Below are 21,257 nucleotides of genomic sequence, written 5' to 3' on the forward strand. Positions count from 1 at the left end.
TGTTACCCTGGACTTTATAACCAGAAAACACACTTTTATAATGTTAAACATGTCTGAATTGAAGTAAGCTGAGCTGTAGAGATTTGCAGTAGGTGCCTGCCTCAGCTGGATATCTAGGAAAGATTTTTATATAAGAGTTTATTCATTTCTGATGCTGAGACTAAAATCAGGAGAGGAAAAGTGTTTTTTCCACGTTGCATGAGGACTTTCAACAGCTTAATTGAAACTCCAGTATCCTTATCTTGGAAATTTAAGAGGGCGCAGACTTGCTTTGTGTTGGGGATGCCTGTGACCAGTTTATGAAAGCGTTCTCGGTTTAAACTCCTCTTTCACTTGTGCTTGTCATGTGCCCAAACTTGTTAACGTTTGGCAATTAGCTCAAAGAATGTCTTGGGTGATCAAGCTTCCAGTACAGGGAAGGAGGCGGGGTTGGGCTCTTGCAGTTGTTTTTGGCAGGGATCCCTGGTCGGTGCCTGAGAGCTGAGAGCTGCTCATTCCTCTGCTTGCAGAGACCCTTCCTCTGGCCCTCAGCTGAGGAGAAAGCTCTGTCAGGAAGGAGGTGGAATCAATATCCCCAAAAAAACCAAGAGCAGCAGAGGTCGGATTTTGCGGGAGGTAAGCCCTGAGAATAAAAGCTGAGGACTAAAGTTTTAACAATAGGAGCAGAGGGGAAAATGGGTACTTGAGGACAAAAGTTAGGCTGCTGTTCTCATGACCCGAGGGCTGAATCTAGGTCATGGAAAACTTTTTCCATGCTCTACCAGCAACTTCAGGGGCCCTTGCTGTGTTCGTAAAGTGTTACCTCCCTCTAGTGGTGTGTGTGCAAGGCTATGGGTCCCCTGTTAGCTCCAGTGGTGATGGCAGATCGCATCTGGACTGTATAGATAAATTGCAACTGTGTTTGACTTTTATCCAGCCATGTGCACCATGTTATGTAGATACAGATGCACTTGGTGTTCCTGCGAGACATTGGGCAACTTCTGTAAGCCATTCTGTTAACAGGTGTACGTTTAGTGTCCTTCCCTTTCTGAGTATTTGACTGGGTCCACGTGAGGTCAGGTTTGAAGACAGGCTCAGCACAGGGGAAGGTTTCTGTAAATAGCCACAAAACCAGAGGTAAATGATTATTCATCAGGCTTTTTGAACTCTTAATTGTAGCCAAGACTGGATGGCATGTGCTCAGGGGTGTGAAACCTTGCAGTCAGTTGTCTTTGAGAGTTCATTCAACTGGATGGTTGCTAATGAGATAAGTGGGGGAGAAAATAGGATGTAATGACTTGGATTGGATGATCTTGAAGGTCTTTACCAACCAAGGTAATTCTGTGACATAAGGATTGTATCACACTGGGAGCAGCATCCTGAATGTGTTCACTGATGACCAACTGTGCAAACTAATACTCACTGCTGTATGAGCCACTTCACCTGGACCATCAGAGATGAGATTTTATTTTTTTTTTGGTGTCTAATATTAAATCATCATGGCTGATACAGCATTACTGCTGCTAATATTTTAGTATTGGAGAAAACATAAGACTATTTAGCAATTGGGTTGTACCACAGAGGATTCCTGTTCCTACTTCAAGTTTCTGGCACTTTTGAGTCTCTTCTTGCTGTCTTTAACATCCTTTCCTAATCTTCTGTTCTGCATGTCAATCTGTAGAAACTAGCAGGGTTTTTTATGTTGCAAACAGCTTTATTTTAGATGTTGTATTTTGATTCTCCACTTAACTACGATTAGCTTTAAGATGAAAAGAGCTTATTTTGATTTGATTATTTGGATGGATTAAAGTATTATTTTTATTCTGATTTTTAAATTATTATTATTATTTATTGGTTTTTTCCCTGACCCATAAGTCAAGAAACACATAGGTTTTTCCTTTGTGTTTCATACAAATGACTATCTTGTAGTATTCTTTTAACTGTAATAAGTGCAATCCATTCATAATCCCACTAGGTTACATGTGCAACCAATGACTTCTAGTCCTGGTAATTTATGGCACTTTCATTTATCATCTGGAAACCTAAATCAATGTCTTACACTGGGCAGTGCTATCCATATCTGCAGACCATCCATATCTGCAGATAAACTTGCTTAGAGCTAACTCTATTAGATTTTCAGCAAGTGTGTATTTTAAAATAAATAAGTAAATATTTTATTTTATTAAATGGCTACTTCTAGAAGCACTGGTCCTATTTTCTAGTTTGATTTTGATCACTTACACTGGCCATCTTCCGGGACATGGAGAGGTGACTGAGGGTTTGGGGCTGTATAGCCTGGGAAAATGGAGGCTGAGGGGAGACCTCGTCAGTCTTCACAAATACCTGAAAGGAGGTTGTAGTGAGAGTGGGGTTGGTCTCTTCTCACTGGTGACAGATGACAGGACAAGGGAAAATGGATTCAGGTTGTATCAGGGGAGATTTAGGTTGGGTATAAGGAGACACTTCTTTACAGAAAGGGTTGTTAAGCACTGGAACAGGCTGTGGTTGAGTCTCCATCCCTGACTGTGTTGAAAAATCTTCTGGATGTGGTGCTTGGGAACATGTTTTAGTAGCAGCCCATGAGAAATAGTGTAATAGGGTTAGGATAAGGCTGGACTCATTGATATTGAGCAGTTCTATAATTATTTCCTAGCACTGCAAATGAGATGATGCACAGTGAATGGGCAGGGAGGATGAGAGGCAGGAGGTTAGTTTGAGAGTTGGGTTTTTGGTGGGGAGTTAGCCACAGGGCAACTGTTACTCTTTAAATTTTAAAGCCTCAGATAAATGTTTAATGAGTAAGTACTTGAAACTATATTAGGCCTTCTCTTTCTGTGCTGGAGGTGCTGTCCTCAGGGTCAGCAGACCAGAGTTTGCAAGTGTTCTTCAGCTGACCTTGCAAAATCCATCTCATTGGCTTAAGCTGCTGTGGGAGAAGGTTGTTTCAGAGGCTGTCAGACTGTTTCCCTGGTCTCATTCAGGGTTATTTACCTGTTTCTGTTCCAATCACTGCTGGGGCTGTGATCACCTCTGCCAGAGGCTAAATAGCAAGCATTTGGAGAGGTGATAATGTCGTAAACAACTCCAGTTGTTTACTACTTAATTCATATCTGTGCCCCAGGGTCTTTTGCCTGCGAAGAATTCATGCAGTCTAAATAACCATGGGACTGTCTTCCCATGCCAGGTCCCAGTCTAGCTGCTTAATTGTAGTAGGGTCAGACACACTTGGCCAATAAAATCAGGCTGACAGAAGACGTGTGCCTTCCTTCCTCCTCTCATTTCAGCTGCTGTGGGGCACTCAGGCTTCTGACCTAAGCACATGTTTTCCATGCCTAACATAAAGCTCTTGAGATCATGCGGGCATAGTTGTTAAGATGGGGGAAAATTCAGTCCCAAAAAAGAGCAAGAGTTACCATTATGGGCTTTCCCCTCCATTTGTGTTGTGTACTGGAGTTCAACTCTGCTGTGAAGATACACATGATCTTTTACAGAAACTGTAACATAATTGCATGCCAGCATGTCAGACACAAGTGAAAAAGCACTGTAGTGCTTTGTTTCTGAAATATTCCTAATTTACTTTTTGTTATGGCTTTCCTTAACATAAGAGGGGCTGTCTTACCTCTTACTGAATCACTGGTGCAGTTGCCCTCTTCCCTGATGACAGTGTGAGCTTTGAAGATGTAGGAGGAAGCTGATTTGAATAAGGTCAGAGAGAACAGGGATAAAAGCAAGGACTTTTCACACATGACTGGTACCAATCAGAGTAAAACTAACATTTCAGGAGGGCTCAGCTTCAATGAGTTGTGCTAACAAAAGAGCATTATGTACCTTTTAGAGAATTCCTCCTCACTGTTGCCTTTCAGCATGGTTTCAGTGAACCAGCATGCTCCTCCAATAAACAAAAGTTCAAAATGTGTATCTGACAAAATATTTAATGTGCTGAATGTTAAAAACGTTTGACTCATTTTAACGATAACAAAACTTTTATTGTAAATGAGAGAGATATATATGCAAAGCAGCGCGCTGGGCGACCGAGGCAGCATACCTCTGCCAACGGTTCGCGCCTTGGATAAGGTAAACCAGTCCTTTTATACTTTCGGTAACCCCCTCCCTCTTAGTCCTTTATTAGTTTCTGATTGGAGGCTGTTTCGCGCTCTCTCTCTTTGTATTGGTCCCTGGTCCGCAGGTTCTGTCCTGTTGCTAAGGGAAGAGCTTCTTTGTTCTATCTCTGCAGACTTGCCTCGTGGTCTTCGACATGCCCCAACATGTTTTCCCACAAACAACCCGAACACAAACCCCGATCCTATGATTACAAACTACACCCAATTAAACATTCTAGGGAAGGATCCCTTCAACAAAACAATAAAGTAAAATTTTCGACTAGTATTTATTACAATTCCCCCCTTTTAATTTTTATTGTTTTGTTGTCAGGACCTCAAAGGAAGAAAACTGCATCAGACCCCAGTGGAGCCAGCATAGCATACCGGACAAGGTGGTTGTGGTTCATAGATACAAGCTGAGGTCCAAACGCTGCACATTCCCAAAGAGCAAAATAATAGTGTCCAGGATAGGCACCAACCAGGCAACCAAGGTCATAACCCCAAAAATACTGGAAACCTCCTCATGTCTCCACTTGTAGTACCTCTCTGCCTTCCCATCGGCCGATTCTTTGGAAAGAACGCCGGGGTTGTTGTTATCTTCTCGGCAGCAGATGGTATTCTTCGGGAGACAGGAGGCCTCGTGCAGTGCCGCGGGGGAAGACCTGGAATGTCACTAGTTAGGTTCCATCCCAGACACAACTAGGTGCAACTAGGGAGCATGCGACAAACGATCAGATCCCTCAGAGTGCATGCAAAAGAACCACAACCAGGAGAGTTACAGAGTATTTATATGGCGGTGTTACAAGTTAGCTTTAATTTTAATCCTTCCCCGGGAGCTGCCGTCCACGAATTGGCAGTGATAGAACCTTTTATTCTACTGGTGTGAGTCCACCCTCGTTCAGCAGTTCGAATCGCAGTATCTGTGGTAAAAAGAACAAGAAAAGGGCCCTCCCGGGCAGGGGTTAAGGAGCTGTCTTTAAACAATCATGTGAGAGGGTTGACTCAAGTTCCCTATACAGGAATTGAGCAGGATTCTGCAAGTTGGTAACTTCCAATCGCAATTTAGGGGAGTTCCTGCTGCAAAATATTTCTCTAGTTATGTGGAGTATATAATTCTCCTCCCAGAGTAACTTTTGCAGCTTCCTCCACTAACAAGGCTGTAGCTACTACAGCCTGTAAACAATTGGGCCACCCGCGGCTCACAGGATCAAGTAGCTTAGAAAAATAGCCCACAGGTTTCCGAGAATCTGCCCACATCTGTGTAAGTACTCCATATGCTGTTCCATCGTGTATATTGACAAACAAATAAAAAAATTTCCTAATATCAGGTAAACTGAGGACTGGGGCATTAATCAAATCCTCTTTAATGTTATGTAAATACTTATCATCATCAGAAGTCCACTTCAGCAACCCATTCTTCTTTTCATCTGCTGAAGTTAGGACCAGTAATTTGATATTCAACTGTTGTCCTTTTATTTCTAAACCAATTCCCAACATAATCATCAAATCCCTCCCCAACAGGTTATATTCAGCTTCAGGCACCAGTAAGAAAGTGCCTGTGGAAATCTGGTTGTTTAATCTAATTTCCACATTTTTTGATTAAGGGTACCGCAAAGGGTTCTCCCTTTTGAGCTTCTCTCAGAAGCTCATCCAGACCCTTATCGTGCCAATCCTCAATTTCTCCCAACTTTTTCCTAATATCACTCCAGGATTTCGCCACAAAGTGAGTTTTTAGTAAAGCCTGCCCTAAGGGAAACTTCCTCATGTCTCAACATGATTCCCAATGGGCTATCAGGGGGAATATCAGGGAGACATTCATACCCCCTCTGAATACTGGGAGGATCCTCCAACATGAGTTTATTCCACCCTTGGCCCATCTTCCAGGTGCTTTCTTTCACACAGCCCGAACGCTTCCCTCCGTTCGTGGCCCAGCCCCTCGCGGGACGTGGGAACCGCACTACAAGAAGGTCCGCACTCGCTCCGCCCTTCAGGACGTCTCACTCACTCGAATCTCAATCAGGAGCACCGTGGGCACCGGCTCCCCTACACCCGGGGGAACCAGCTCTTCCCGGATAGAAGTTAAAACCCCGCAACCGGAGGGTAACCCCCCGTTGGCCAGAAGAGGAACCCGACAACCGGAATGTGACCCCTCCCCCTTTTGGCCGGAGGAGGAACCCAGCAACCGGAAGGTGACCACCCCCCCGTTTGGCCGCAAGGAAAAAAAAAAAAACAAACAAAAAAAAACCTCGTGGTTGGAGAAAAACAAAACAAAACAAACAACTAACAAGCAGACACCGAAAAACATAACAAGCAGACACCGAAAAACAAACAACTAACAAGCAGACACCGAAAAACAAACAACTAACAAGCAGACACCGAAAAACAAGCGTCCCTGACCGCGTGGAAAGACCAGGATCAAAGAAGCTTCATCTCCAGCCGCGAAAATCCCGCGGCCAGAGGCATACCCTCCCTGATCTCGTGGACGAGATCAGAGGAAACCCTCCCTAGCCGAGAAAACCTCGCAGCCAGAGGCACACCCTCCCTGATCTCGTGGACGAGATCAGAGGAAACCCTCCCTAGCCGCGATAATCCCGCGGCCAGAGGAAAACCATCCCCAGCCACGAAAATCCCGCGGCCAGAGGAAAACCATCCCCAGCCACGAAAACCTCGCAGCCAGAGGTACACCCTCCCTGATCTCGTGGACGAGATCAGAGGAAACCCTCCCTAGCCGCGTTAATCCCGCGGCCAGAGGAAAACCATCCCCAGCCACGAAAACCTCGCGGCCAGAGGAAAACCATCCCCAGCCACGAAAACCTCGCGGCCAGAGGCACACCCTCCCTGATCTCGTGCACAAGATCAGAGGAAACCCTCCCTAGCCGCGATAATCCCGCGGCCAGAGGAAAACCATCCCCAGCCACGAAAACCTCGCGGCCAGAGGTACACTACACCATCCCCGGGGGAAATCGCTTAATACTCACTTGTCTCCTGTTAATCTGTTATCCGGATCTTCGTGCACAAACAAAACAGAACAAAACAAAAAGTACGGGGGAATTCTAAATTATTCCTTTACTTATATATCTCTCTCTCCTCGGTTAAGATCCCTGCCGTCTATGGCACGGAGCTAGACTCCAGGTCCACCCGCAAAAGTGCGGATGGGGCGCCTACCCAGTAGAAAAAGCTCCACAGCATAGAGTTCCAGGATCCGAGTCACGGCACCAATTTGTTAAAAACGTTTGACTCATTTTAACGATAACAAAACTTTTATTGTAAATGAGAGAGATATATATGCAAAGCAGCGCGCTGGGCGACCGAGGCAGCATACCTCTGCCAACGGTTCGCGCCTTGGATAAGGTAAACCAGTCCTTTTATACTTTCGGTAACCCCCTCCCTCTTAGTCCTTTATTAGTTTCTGATTGGAGGCTGTTTCGCGCTCTCTCTCTTTGTATTGGTCCCTGGTCCGCAGGTTCTGTCCTGTTGCTAAGGGAAGAGCTTCTTTGTTCTATCTCTGCAGACTTGCCTCGTGGTCTTCGACATGCCCCAACATGTTTTCCCACAAACAACCCGAACACAAACCCCGATCCTATGATTACAAACTACACCCAATTAAACATTCTAGGGAAGGATCCCTTCAACAAAACAATAAAGTAAAATTTTCGACTAGTATTTATTACACTGAACAGCACTTTTGAGGTGCACAATTGGCCTTTCCACAGGCCCATGATGCATATTTTTGTAAGTGTACAGCACCAATGATAACTCCAGGCACTCTGTCTTAACAGTATTTATAATGAGCTGCTTAGATAAAATGTATGGGAGGTTTACTGTCTATTTAGGGAATTTCTGGTTCTTATTGTGATGTGTGAATTAGTGTAGAGTTGGTGAGCTACCGAGTGCACTTCTGTTTTGGCTTAATCTTTATCCTTTCTAATTCTGATGGCTTTTACTTAATATCTGCGTAGTCTGTGGAATACTTCTCTCCTTTCTCTCCTTTTGTTTGCTAATGAGTCCATAGCATTAGAATCTTATAATGATAGAATGGTTTGGGTTGGGAGTGACCCTAAAGATCATCTGGTTCCAACCCCTCAGCATGGGCAGGGACCCCTCCCACCAGACCAGGTTGCTTAAAGCCCCATCCAACCTGGCCTTGAACACTTTCAGGGAGGGGGCATCTACAACTTCCCTGGGCAACCTGTGCCAGTGTCTCACAACCCTCCCACTAAAGAGTTTGTTCTCTAATATCTAAATTTACCCTCTTCCAGTTTAAAACCATTATCCCTTGTCTTGTCACTCCATGCCCTTGTGAAAAGCCCCTCCCCAGATTTCCCATAGGACCTTTTCAGGTACTAGAAGGCTGCCATAACGTCTCCCTTGGAGCCTTTTATTCAGGCTGAACAACCCCAACTCTCTCAGTCTGTCCTCATAGGAAAGGTGCTCAAGCTCTCTGATCCTCTCTGTGGCTCTCGTCTGGGCTTGCTCCGGCAGTTCTTCCAGAACTGGATACAGTACTCCAAATAGAGTCTTACAAGAGCAGAGTAGAGGGGTGAGAATCACTTCCCTTGATCTGCTGGCTGTGCTGCTTTTGATAATCCCAGGATATGGTTGGCTTTCTGGGCTGCAAGCACACATCACCAGCTTATGTTGAGCTTTTCATCAATCACCACCTCCACGTCCTTTTTCTCAGGGCTGTTCTCAAGCCATTCTCTGCCCAGCCTCTATTTGTGCCCTGACCCAGGTTCAGGACCTTGCACTTGGCTTTGTTTGCATGGACCCACCTTTCCAGCCTGTCCAGGTTCCTCTGGATGTCATTCCTGCCCTCCAGCATGTCAACCACACCACACAGCTTGGTGTTGTCAGCAAACCTGCTGAGGGTGCACTTGATCCCACCATCCGTGTCACCAACAAAGATGTCAAACAGCACTCCCTTATTGCCAGATTGTGTTACAGTAACTAATATTTTGTGATTCATCTCAGCAAATGCCCACACTTCCTTCTGACTAAAAAGCACACTGAGTGAACCTGCTAATTGGGCAAAGGATGTGCTTTGTGTATTTTTATTCATCAGGTCTAACAGCCTGCAGGGCTGCACTATCATGTTCCTGCACTCTTTTCTTCAGAGGTGGGGAATGGGGAGCTTGATCATCCTTCTACCCTTTCTCCTTACGCTCAAATACATTTTGAACAGTTGCCATTTTAGCTGGAGCTTACAATAGGAGTAGTTTAGCACTTTGGTAATTAACTTTTGTTAGATTAACTCAAGCTAATCTGTTAACTTGATAATGTTTGAACTCATCTTTTATTCAGTAGAAGAGTAGTTTTGGTGTTACCTGTGGCAGTCGCTATTGGAGCTATTAAATTATTTCACAATTGTTGAAATTTCTGTCAATTGCTGGGACTGCCACATTTTTTTAGAATGCTTTTTTAAAGGATCTTTAAGTATGGGTGGGGTATGAGAAGTCAGCTGCTGCTGGAGAAAGTGGGTTTGTTGCTTCATCCCGATTCTCAAATTTACCCTCCCCTTCAGATGCTTTCAGATCTCTTCTTTCATTCAGGAGGTGCCCAAGTGATGCAGTGTCAGTGAGCAGATATGCATCTTGTACTTGTGGGAGAGGACAGACTCCCAGTGCCCATGCATTGGACTGGGCAGAGCAGGGGCAACAGAGGAGCCATGTGTCTGTGGCACTGAGGGGGCACTGGCTGGGTGAGACTTGGTGTGAGGGGAGGTTGACTGAGACTAGAGAGCTTTGTATGTGCAGTGAGGTGCTGCTTTACCATTTTTAAGTGTCTTTTATGATGAGAAGATGCAAATAATGACAAGCAGAATAACTTTTATAATTGTAAATGCAATAAATGGTGATACTTGTAGATGATGAGCTGTCATCAGCATTCCAGAAGTTGTGGGTCTTTCAGAATGTGTGGACTCTGATTCTGGGAACAAAGTGTCTGATGTGCTGATGATGCAAAGAGAAAAATGCGTGCGTGGATGAGGTTTCAAAAAATTCTCTAAACTATGCCTTAGACTTCATGCTCCAGTGCAGACAGTGGAACTTGAAGTTCTTCTGATGTGGGGCATTTATGTCATCATTGTAAGCCAACTTTAAGCAAGGGAGGTATTCCACAGTGTAACAAAATAAGCAATCCAATCAAGAATGTTTTCAAAGTAATTTTGTGGCTACAGCTTTTACCTACATCTTCCCTTACCTCTTATTTTTTTTTATCCTGTACTGTGAGAATATCATGAATTGTGCTGCTGGGCATGGGTTAGTAACACAAGTCCTGACTGTGAGGGAAGTGTTCCTTAAGAGCTGTCTCCTGTTTTGCTGGGTCTTGGCCTTCTTCTGGCTAGCTCGGGAGCAAGGAATCAGCCCACAGTCCCTTACTGATTTCTTTCTTGTCTGACTCCAGGCAGATGGGGTTATGCATGCTGTCACTTGGCTGCTTTTGAGGTTAGTTAAAGGGTATTTCTATGGATTTTTGCTTTTCAGGAAGAAGAGATGCCAGATGTAGAAATTGACATTGATGACCTTCTTGATGCAGCTAATGAAGAGGAGAGAGCTCTCAAATTACAGGTAATAGTATTATCTAATTCTAAATCAGAATGTGGCTGATTTAATACATCTGGATCCCTATCTTGTATGTGTTTAAATCCACTGTAATCATAGAATTAGAACTGAGAGGTTCCTAGTGTTGTCCCAAACTGACATCACCAGCTCTGAGTTTAGCATAATCTACTAGACTGAACAAAGGTAATAAGAATCATTTAGGATAGAACATTTCCAGAAGATAGGTGGGAACAGAAGTAAATAAAAGTTTAAAGAATCCAGTAGCATAGGGAGATATGCCGGGATAGATTACACATTCTGATTTTTACACAGAAAGAAAAAAAAGAACAGAAAGCATTAAAAATAAAGAATAAACAACAGTCACATGGAAAAATTATGTGTCTGAGGGTCAGTTAGAATGACCAGATAGCTTCTGTGATTCACAGCAGCAGACATATATATGTATGCATATACAGACTAGAAAGCCTCCTCTGTTCTTAGGATACTGGAGATGGTTTCTCCGTGAGTGCTAGCTAGAAATTGGAACACTGTGAATATCTTGGAGTAAACTGTCTAAAAGAATGAGGAAAGGACAGGATGTTCAGCAACAGGAGGGAAATTCAGAAGCTGTCTGCTGGAATAATAAAATTCAAATGATCTCTCCGATTCTCTATTAAAAGAGATAAAAGTTAACGAATGGAAGAATGAGAGGAAGAAAAAAAGAAACATACTTGTCTTAGTAGAGATAGATAAATCTAAGTCAAGATATAAACCAAATATGGGGGTATTTGTAACCTTTTCAGATGTTCTAAAGGAAGGTAGCCTGGCCCTGTGGCTTGCCCTCAGCTCTCTTCAGGGAGAGGACTGTCTTGATGCTTAGATGCCCCACAGCCCATTAGCAGTGCCTATGGGCACCCCCTTCTCTGTGCCCACTTCCCAGCCACTCAGACATGGGGCAGGATCCCAGGCTGGCTGCTCAGCATTCATAAATAGCTTTGCTGCTTTGGCCTGAACCAGCTGCTGAGGCCTCTCTGCTAGGAATGCTGAGCAAGCTCAGATCTGGGTATTTGCATTACAAAGGCTGTGGTGCCCTCAATGAGAGCCACCTTTCACCTGGGTGAAATGAGAGAAATGCTCTTGGTGTTTCCTCCTCTCATTTTCCTTGGGAGAGAGGAATTTTGAAACTTCCAGCCTGGAGGAAGAAGCCATTGTTTCTCTCCTTGTTGTTGTAAATCATTCTGATCCACCTAGAGAGGAAAAGCAACTTGCTGTAATGCTTGGTTTTCAGTACCGTCTTCATTTAGTGATTCCTGGTTCTTGCTGCTTTTCTTTCCCCTCTCCCTTGCCAGGTTTCATACTATAGACTTGTTTATGTTCGCTGTTACATTCTATATGGAACTGACACTTTCATATTTTGTTTCTAGGAAACTCTTGTAGATTGCTACAAACCAACAGAGGTAAAAAGACTTTTCTTAAATACTATTCAAGTGTGGAAAGTATAACTATGTTCAATCTAAAGTAACTTTTTTATATACTTATGATAAACTATAGGAATATTAATGGAGTTCTAGTGGGCTTGGGACTTTATATCCTGGAAATGTTTCTACCTGTCACTTGACTACAGCAGGAGTAGGATTGGGCCCTGTGGGAGAAGTGCTGATCTTTACAGCTGAAGTATCAATATTGTCTTCTGTAATGTCCTCCTTGACTTTACTGATGTTTAAGGCTGTCATGTTACAAAAGTGCTGAACACAATTCTCATCAGATGCTTAAAACCCTACTATATTTACATAAAATACATGCACATGATTTGCACTTGAGAGAGAGAGACTGTGTGCTCTTCAGTGTGAAGTCATTTAATTTTATCTGTCAGAGAAACTATCTGGGGAACTGCTATGTAGATCTGCAGCTCAGGTAATTGTTTTTATTTTGTGCATGGGTTTGAATACAATTGTCAGATAACCTGAAGTAGCCAGTTTTAATTCAGTTTAGCTTCTCAATTTTCTACTTGCATGTCCATAATCATGATGATGAACCTTAGTTGTTCTTTGTAAGATCGGTGTGAAGACTGATAGGGCCCGTGGAGCCAGATACAGTTCTTGTCATAAGCTGTTGAGAGAAAGTGAGGGTCACGAGTGGCTGGGAAGAACAGTTTGCCAAGAGTAACCTCTGTGTTATCTAAAGGCAGATGGGCAAGGCAGGAAAACAAATAATTACCTTTCTTCCTCCTTTGTTGAGCATATAATATGAATTGTTTTTCTTAGCTCCAGAGCCTGACATGTAATGCAATGACAAATTTTAGAGGTGTGACATGGGAACATGACAGATGTTAGCGAGTTTTTCACTAGAAACCTTTGCCATAGAACTGCAGAAAATATTTGTGCAGTGCAAGTAAATTAAGTTAGCATGGCAGTTTGCAGGAAGCTCCATCTTAGGCATGTGAGTTTTACTGCCCTCAGGGCACATGGGTCCAGGTGAGATTTTAATACTGATCTTGTGACTTGTCTCTTCAGTCCTCTGCTGATGGAATGGAGGAAACTTCTTTACCTGGGAGAACATCCATCTCCCTTGACAATCTTTTGAGATGGCCAAGTTGAGGAATACTTAATCCACTCTTCTGTGAGAATAGTTGCCAAAATGGGAGTAATTTCCCAGGACTGTTCTCAACAGCAGCTTTTATTCTTCATCTGTAGCATCTGTAAGCATAAGCATAGTAATACTGCATGACTGATAACTTAGGCCACATAAAAATAGCAATTTTTTAACCTGCCACGTATGGACTAAGTAGAGTCTTTAGGTTGGCTTAAATTTGCTATATAAGGACTCATATCTTGTCTAGAAAATCTGCAGTCCTTTAATATTTTTAGCCTGTTCAGTAATATTGAGGTAATTGGTTTGTGAAAGGATTTCTAAAGATTTGTGGAGGATGGGTGTGAGTTGATAGAATTTCTCTTGACCAATCAAACACAGTCAGTCAAGGGCACCAGGGATTTTAGCATCAAGAGTTTTGCAGTTTGAAAAAGCCAGTAATCTCTAACTAAGGAAAAAATTATGTAATATGATTTCTCCACTGTTCAGAACATAAGAAAAAATAGTTCAGGCAGAAAGCTTAATAAGTCGAAGCTCTTATTCCATCTGTTTAAAAAAAAAAAAAAAAAAAGGCAACAAAAGCGACCCAAATGTATACTTAAATCAGTTTTGCTTACTGTCTGCCACTTGAACTAAATATTAAGAAAAGACTATTGGATATTTTCTATGTATTCTGGATTGACTCTTCTTCAGAAGAACCAGAGTTACCCAGGTCATTTGAAAGGCATGAATTTGAAGGAATTCTCAGCCTCTTTAATAAATTGGCCAAGTATAGTAACTGACAGGAACTTACAAGGAACTGCTATGAAACCTTTCTTCTAAGGGAAAAATAGCTAGACTGCTGAATGCACTCTAACATTTTAAAGCTTTTCTAAGGTAGCAGTTATGGCTGGTTTTGGAGATTTTTCCATTTTCTTAATGTGGGAACCTTGTAAAGAGTCATCTAGTTCACCTAAACAGAGCAACTAAAGGTTAATCAGGAAATTGTATACACTGTCAGTATGATTTCTGGGTGCTATTTAAGTTTACATTAATGAACCTTAAATTAAAGGGTTGATTTGCTAATCAAGATTCATATGCAATGTGACTGATGTGTCAGTCATTAAAAGTTAGTTTTGTAACACATGCCAGAAACTAAATATAATTTCTGGGCACAATTTGCCAACTTGGCTGTTTTAAAAAACATAATAATTAAAACAGTGTCTTAAGAAATAAATTTGGTAACTGGCAAACTGTAAAGAGTATGTTTTTATTGGTGTTAATCACTGCACCATGCACATTTTATTTCTACGTTATATCTATTTACTTGAGCTGCCATCTCCTTGCTCCATGGAGCTAAGTTGCACTTGTGGAAGAACAGTTGAGCAGCTGCCTGACTGAAGGCATAGGCTGTGGGGACTCAAATGTGGATAGTGCTTTGACACCTGATAATGGCCTTCCCACCATGCCAAATTAAACAGTTCTGGAAGTATTCTTCAGTTTACACTTTCTCTGCTTTTTTATTTAGTATCATACCTAGTTCAAAAGCTTTACATATCATGCAGTCTTGACATAAGAGGAAGCTTGATGTGAGAGCACAGCAATTAATTTTTAGGGCTGTACCAACCTAAAGAGTATTCTGTCTGCAAAATCAGTGCCATAACCAATTCTTGAATCTCAATTTCTGTGGCTGCAAAGGAGCAGGGAGCAGCAGCATCCTCCTGCATCACCCACGTGTCCGAGCCACTGGTGCTTCATTCAGTGCCACGCATCACCTGTGGAAAATCCCATCCAGACCTTTGTCAAGTTGTGATCTCAATTCTGTCTGTGCAATGGAGAATCTTAATGTAGGTCACAGGGAATGTGGAGTCTAATCAATAAGATTTTGTCAAGATGTATCCTTTGAAGGAGATAAAATCCATGTTATTGTATCTCTGCTATTGGTAGCAGCAAGACCACCCATTTTGACTGGGCTTTGGAAAAAATCTGAAATATTTTGGTGATGTGAATTAGAGCTCCTGGTGGTGGGACTGGAAAAATGACAAGGAGACTCTTGATACATTGGCTTAAATATGTTTCCCCAAGTTTAATTCCTACTTGAAGCAAATTCTCAGGCTTGTGATACAGCTTTTTAGCATGGTTCAGTTAAAGAAATATTTTGGGCGTGTTTTTGGATAGAGTATGTATTTAGCATGCAAACATTAATAGAAAGCTCAACCTTTCTGAAATGGACCCTCTAAACTTTTAAAGGGTCATGGGGTTTTGGTCCTCTTACGTTATGAATTATTTCAAGTTAATGTTAGTTTTGTTTTTCTAATGTAATTCCAAGGCAGCAATACAGAGGATACTCATTCAAAGCATTAGTAAAGAAAGATGTATTCTAAAGCCCTCAGTGCGTTGTACTGCATTACATCTGTGAGAGCCTATGAGCTCAGTCATTTATTGCAGCTCAGCTGATGGGTGGTAAATTAATAAGCTACAGTAACTGTATTATGTGTCCATATTATTCAGAATCAATTCAGACACTTTGTAGAGAAAAAAAAGTTAAGAAACATGTAAATTTCAAAGCAATGCACGCAGAAGAATTTCTAGAAAAAACATGATTTCTTGTTTATCCATTTGATCACTCTGCATTCAGTCAACTAAAACTGTGTACATGCCTGCTGTGATCTGCCCTATATTGTACTACAGCATCAGAGGGAATTAAACTTACACGTTTCCATTTCTGCAAGCACTCATTCATACAACTTACAAACACCCATATAGATATTACAAAAAATGGATGAGCAAATGGTGATTTGAAAAGAATTAGGCTGTGCTTGTTTGCATACTGTCTAATTGGAAAATAAGTGGAATGCATGTGTTGACCACAGGTAACATTTGTGGTAAGTAGCCAATACCTTGTACAGGGCTGCCCAAGAGGCTAAACTGTTGGTATTGTCCTCCTCTGGGCACTGGTGGTTCTGTGGTGTCACTGGAAAGTCTGTGCTGATGGAACTGCTCAGTGAGGCTACAGAAATGCTGCACCAGTTCTTGCTCCCAGAAGGAAGTTTCTGCCTTTGTTCTCCCGAAGCATCCACCTCATCAGTTCTCTTCTTGTATGATTAACTTCAGGTTTGAGTCTGTGAGGAATGGAAGGTGTTCAGCAGCAGGGTTTCCTCTTTTCTTCCTTTATTTCCCTTCCCACTCCATTTTTGAGCTACTGTTTAGTTTCTTCCCAAAGTGTCTGTGGGGTTTGCTCTCCAGGAGGAGTTTACTTTTTACATCGAACTGATCAGACACTGTCTAGGAAATAGCCTTAGACAAACAGTCAAGGAAATCTTTTATGACTTGTACGTGGGGAAGTAAAGCTGTGAAGGAAAACTGGTTTAGGATTCATTTCATGCTCCAGTGAAGCATGAAGACTGGAAAATCTACATTTTTGTTTCGGAACTAGTCCTATTACATGTGTACTGCTTGTGGAAGAGAAATCTGGAGAGACAGAGTCAAGTCTCCAGAATGTACTGGGAGACTGGAATTCATTGTCAGATGAGCTCATTAAAACAATGAATCACACCTCCAAGCAGCAAGGTTATTTCTTTTCCTTTTATTATCATTTCACCTTTGTTTGTCATCTTTATTTTTTTGTTCTGTATTAGACAAATGTTTTTGCTGAAAGGAATGACTTTGATTCAAGGGAAAGCATTAGAGAAATGAGAAGACATGCCTAAGGCTGAGTATAGATGAGTTCAAACGAACTATAGATTTAGTCTGTCTCTCATTTGAATTTGCCTTTAATTAAAAAGACATCTTCTAGAAACAATGATTTTGTATTATAAATTATCAGGATTCTCACTAATCCTATGAAAAGTATATTAAAAGGTTCCTCCTTGCAGAAAATTTTGTTAAAGAATTTAAACTGAGTTTGTGTACATTTTGCTTTTTTTATTCTTTCCCCATTTATCCAGGCCAAAGTGCTGCTGTGAGATTTTTCTCTTCTATTAAAAGCAGGTGTGACCTGTGTATTTCTGGCTGTAGCCCTCCAGTGAATAACTCAGTTCTGAAGTTCTTTAGTCTTATTGTTAAACATTTTCCAAGTCTGTGAATGTAATATGTATTATATAAGTAGATAATCCAACCTGTGTTACAGAACTACTTTTAGCATAGATTGGTACATGATCAGCTTTCAAATGCACAGTGCTAAACCTTAGTCTATCTTCTAGAGGAGATTTCAAGAAAATGCTTCGTGTGAAATGTTTTTTGTGTATGAAATTGAGATTGATGCAGATGTTAAGTCTTCTACTTAGCATCAGCTCAGATGTCCAAAAGGAATAAAACTGAAAATTTTGAGTGATGTTTGAAGAAAACAAATGGGTATTTCACTATGTCATAAAGCTGAACTGGTTAGTTAAAAAGTGAAGACTTACAAAACCATGTTAAGTCTCCTTTCTTGCCTCCAAGAGGGAAAATGTGAATCCTTTCTAGAATGCTTCCTTTCCTTGCTGGAGAGCTGCAAAACAGGGAAGACACAGGCATTAGAGGACAGCTGTGTTAGTGACTGCTGGCTCCAAGCAAGTATCAGATGCAAAATGATACTTAAATCAGGAAAGTACTGAACCAATGCTGTGGTTTGCAGACCCATAAGGTGTGCACAACAACACTACAGCATTATGTAAAATGTCTGCCACATACACAATGCACTTGTTGGGTATTACTGGTTGGTACTGCGGACCTTTATTTCAAGAAAAATAGTTCCTGAGGGGTAAAATATTTTCAGTTATTACATGTACTACTTCAGTGAATATACTGTCTTTCTCATTCCTTAAGAACATCCTCTGTTACCTTGGATTGGGTTAGGAGGTTACCCTTACAGCTTGGCTGATTTTGTCAGTGCTAAGCAATTTCATGGTAGTGTTAATATTGAAATCTTCAAGCTAATATCTGTAAGCCTTTATTCCCACAGTATTTAAAAAGAGAAAAATCTGCTGAAACTGGGAAAGATCACTGCCAGTAAAGACGTTGTCCATGAATATATATATCTTTTTCAGAATAATGTCATTCTCTGAACTCCAACAGTAGTTTCACTCAGCACAAGCCAGTGGTGCTACCCCTGGCTACCTGTTCCTGCCTTGCCCCAGACTGACAAGAGTGTTGGTGTGGGGCTGAGTGATGAGCCTGGCTGGAGAGCTGAGCCAACTCAGAAAGTAGCAGGGCAAGAGGAAAAACAGTGGAGTTTTTAGCCAGATAAGCTTTCTGTTCCAGCTAGGTATGCAGCCAACCAAAATGCTAATGCAGGCATGGGGAGTGGTGAGAGAAACACCTTTATTGGCAGGACTGCTTACTTTGGTGCAGGCTTAAACTGGGAAAGTCTCCTTTGGCTGTTTGCATTGTATCCAGCCACAGATTTTGCTTGATTCAACAGCTGGTAGAAGGCCCTATGTAGTAAAGCCCTTAGATGGCCAGCAACTCAGCTTAAACACTCAGGCAGAGGAAAAGGTAGTTGTTCATACCTCCACTGTGTAATGAATATAAAGTTCCTGGAGATCAGGGCAGAAAAATTCCAGCTTAGCAGTAGAAGCTTAAATAAAAATGTATAGATTGCTTTGATTTTATTTATAGTATTTTTTAACTCAAAATGATGGTATTATGGGATCATAAAAATTGCTCATATTTTCTAATCTTTTTTCCTAGGAATTTATCAAAGAGCTGCTAACTCGGATAAGAGGAATGAGGAAACTCAGTCCCCCTCAAAAGAAGAGTATATAAATAGCTCAAAATAGTAGCACTCTGTAAAAGACATGGCAAGGGAAATGGGACTTTGAATACGAAACCTTTATTCAAACAATTGTCTTTCTCCACAAGTTTTTGATTTCATTCAGTTTTGACTCAAGGAATTTCTTTTGTGTGTTTTAAAGCTTCTTTTTTAAGTGTCAATTTTTTTAATCAAGGATATCAACAATTTGAATGCTGCTCAACTCTCATTTGAGGATTACTGAAGCAAGTGAAGAATCCAAGAGTTAGTGATGAGGGGCAGCAAACCTACATGGTGAAACAGAAGATCTTGTAAATTTACAGAGCTAGGAGACTTCTCCTTGCAACTAGTTGGATGATGTTTTTTTAAGTTGGTTGTACATTTAACTCATGGATGTCAAGTTTCTTGTGCTTGTCTGTACATAAATTATAAAGTGGGTGGTGAATACTGTTTCACATGGATGGAAGGAAAGGTTAGTTACAGTAAATTATCTAAATGGTGGTTATTGCAAATTTCCTACCAGAGGGTACCGACTTAGATTACTAAAGTAAGTGCTGCCATTTTTCTAAATACCTTTAAAGCAGCCCAGTGAAGAATTTCATCATATCTCCTTGCTTAGACTGCAGCATACGAGAATGGGGAATTTTTAGGGCTTAATTTGTAGACTTAAAATTATTTGATTGACACTGATGCTTTGCCAGATCATTTCTTCTCCACCTCATGCTGTCTTGGAACTGTGGTAACCTATACTGGAAAGGGCCTGCAGTCATATCTAGAGACATGTCCATCACTGTTTAAAAGCTGCTTCACACTGGAGGAAAGGCAGTGCTACCAAAATTTATTACAAGCGCTGGTCTGCATTTAGTGATGTGGTCTTAATCAAAAGCAGACTCCTCTCCTATTAAGGTAGGCAAAGAATATTATAGTCTTTGTTTACAGCTCTGCCCTGAGAAGTGGGGAGACTTTGTAACTTGGGCTCTCTTATTTGTAAAACCAAGAACAGAAGAGAGCTCCCTGCTTCCTCCTGGAAAATGTCCTAACTAAAATGCTCAGTAAGCTACCACATGCTGGTAGGTGACACTAGTCAGGCATTTTATATCAAGGGTGCTCTGAACATATTTTATTTTTCAAAAGAAGTACATGTTTGTGAATTTTATGTATACTGGCAAGCTTTTTTAATGTATTTAATTTTGTAATGTTTACTGATGATTTTATTTACCAGATATTTACTCAAATAAATGGAACAACTTGTGACTTGTTACATGTACACTTTGCTAAGTAGGTTGGTAAATGAACCGTCTCATCAGAAAGAGAAGCCTGTGAGATGGTAAGTACATGGGAATAGACCCTAAATGGCTTTTAGTGTGCAACAAAAACCCTTGCCCACTTAACCAAGCACCTGAAGCCTGGTAGACAGCCTCACTTTCAAAAGTCTTCAGCAGATGAGACCTTCCTTCCCTGTGCCCTGGGGAATTTTAAAAGAAAGAAAAAAGACTGGAAATTCCTCCTCTTTTTATTTCCAGCAGAGGTGAGACTAGGAGAAGGCTTACACTGGGTGACAGTTCTTTATTGCAGGTGTAGTAGGAGGGTGTCTCAGCAAGAGACATTCTATTTCTTTCCTTCTGCACCCTTCTTATTTCTCTTCAAGAAATTCCAGCAGCCCCAGGAAAAGATTTGGTTGTTTTGCCTGCAGCATCCTACGATTAAATCTTGTACCTTCCTGAAGCTACAGTTCAGCTCTGGTTTCCCAAGGAGTCTTCCAGCAAAATTTTTTTAAATTGTGAAGTGGAACCGGTGCTCCAGGGAAATTGGGGTGGAGGAGCCTGTGATTTCATCAGTTCCTGAGTTGAGATCTCCAATTATTGTTGTCAGCGTTACCAGCAGGATTTCTTTAGCTCTGGAAGAGGTGCCGTATGCATGACCTCCCTTGCCACAAGGAGATTTTCTGTCCTTGGTTTGTGCTCTTTTCAGAGGATCAGAATGACCAAGTTTGGATCAACGTAGCTGTTTGAAGGCAAGAGAGTTACAGGAAAAGCCTCCTTAACTCCTGAGGTAAGGGGCCTTTTTGTTAGATTTTTTCACTCAACTTTGGAGGCAGGAATCTGTGGTATTAAAGTAAAGAAGTCTTGGTTACTAGCAAGCTCCTGATGTTTGACTAGGCAAGTAGTCTCCCAGACCTTTTTCTGGAAAGCCTGTTGGTTTGTAAACCATTGAGAGCCTTTTGTAAGCACCAAGTTTATTATGCCTAAAATGGGGAAAAACCCCAACCATTTAATTTGAGACTTTTTACTAATACTCAGAGTTTTGATCTGGTTCTTGAAATGCTGTTTCCCCAGGGGT

General features: G+C 41.6%; 1 protein-coding gene across 1 annotated transcript in view; it reads left to right on the plus strand.

Moving 5' to 3' along the window:
- PPP1R14C (protein phosphatase 1 regulatory inhibitor subunit 14C) overlaps nt 1-20,184 on the plus strand; it is a 54,061-nt gene extending 33,877 nt beyond the window's left edge. The window contains exons 2-4 of the mRNA XM_071740556.1: nt 10,562-10,645; nt 12,043-12,075; nt 18,857-20,184. Of these exons, the coding sequence (XP_071596657.1) occupies nt 10,562-10,645; nt 12,043-12,075; nt 18,857-18,931 (192 nt within the window). The 3' untranslated portion in view covers nt 18,932-20,184. The remainder of the gene's footprint in view (nt 1-10,561; nt 10,646-12,042; nt 12,076-18,856) is intronic.
- The last annotated feature ends 1,073 nt before the right edge of the window (nt 20,185-21,257 follow it).

This window comes from Heliangelus exortis, chromosome 3, assembly GCF_036169615.1.
Source record: "Heliangelus exortis chromosome 3, bHelExo1.hap1, whole genome shotgun sequence".
NCBI lineage: Eukaryota > Metazoa > Chordata > Aves > Apodiformes > Trochilidae > Heliangelus > Heliangelus exortis.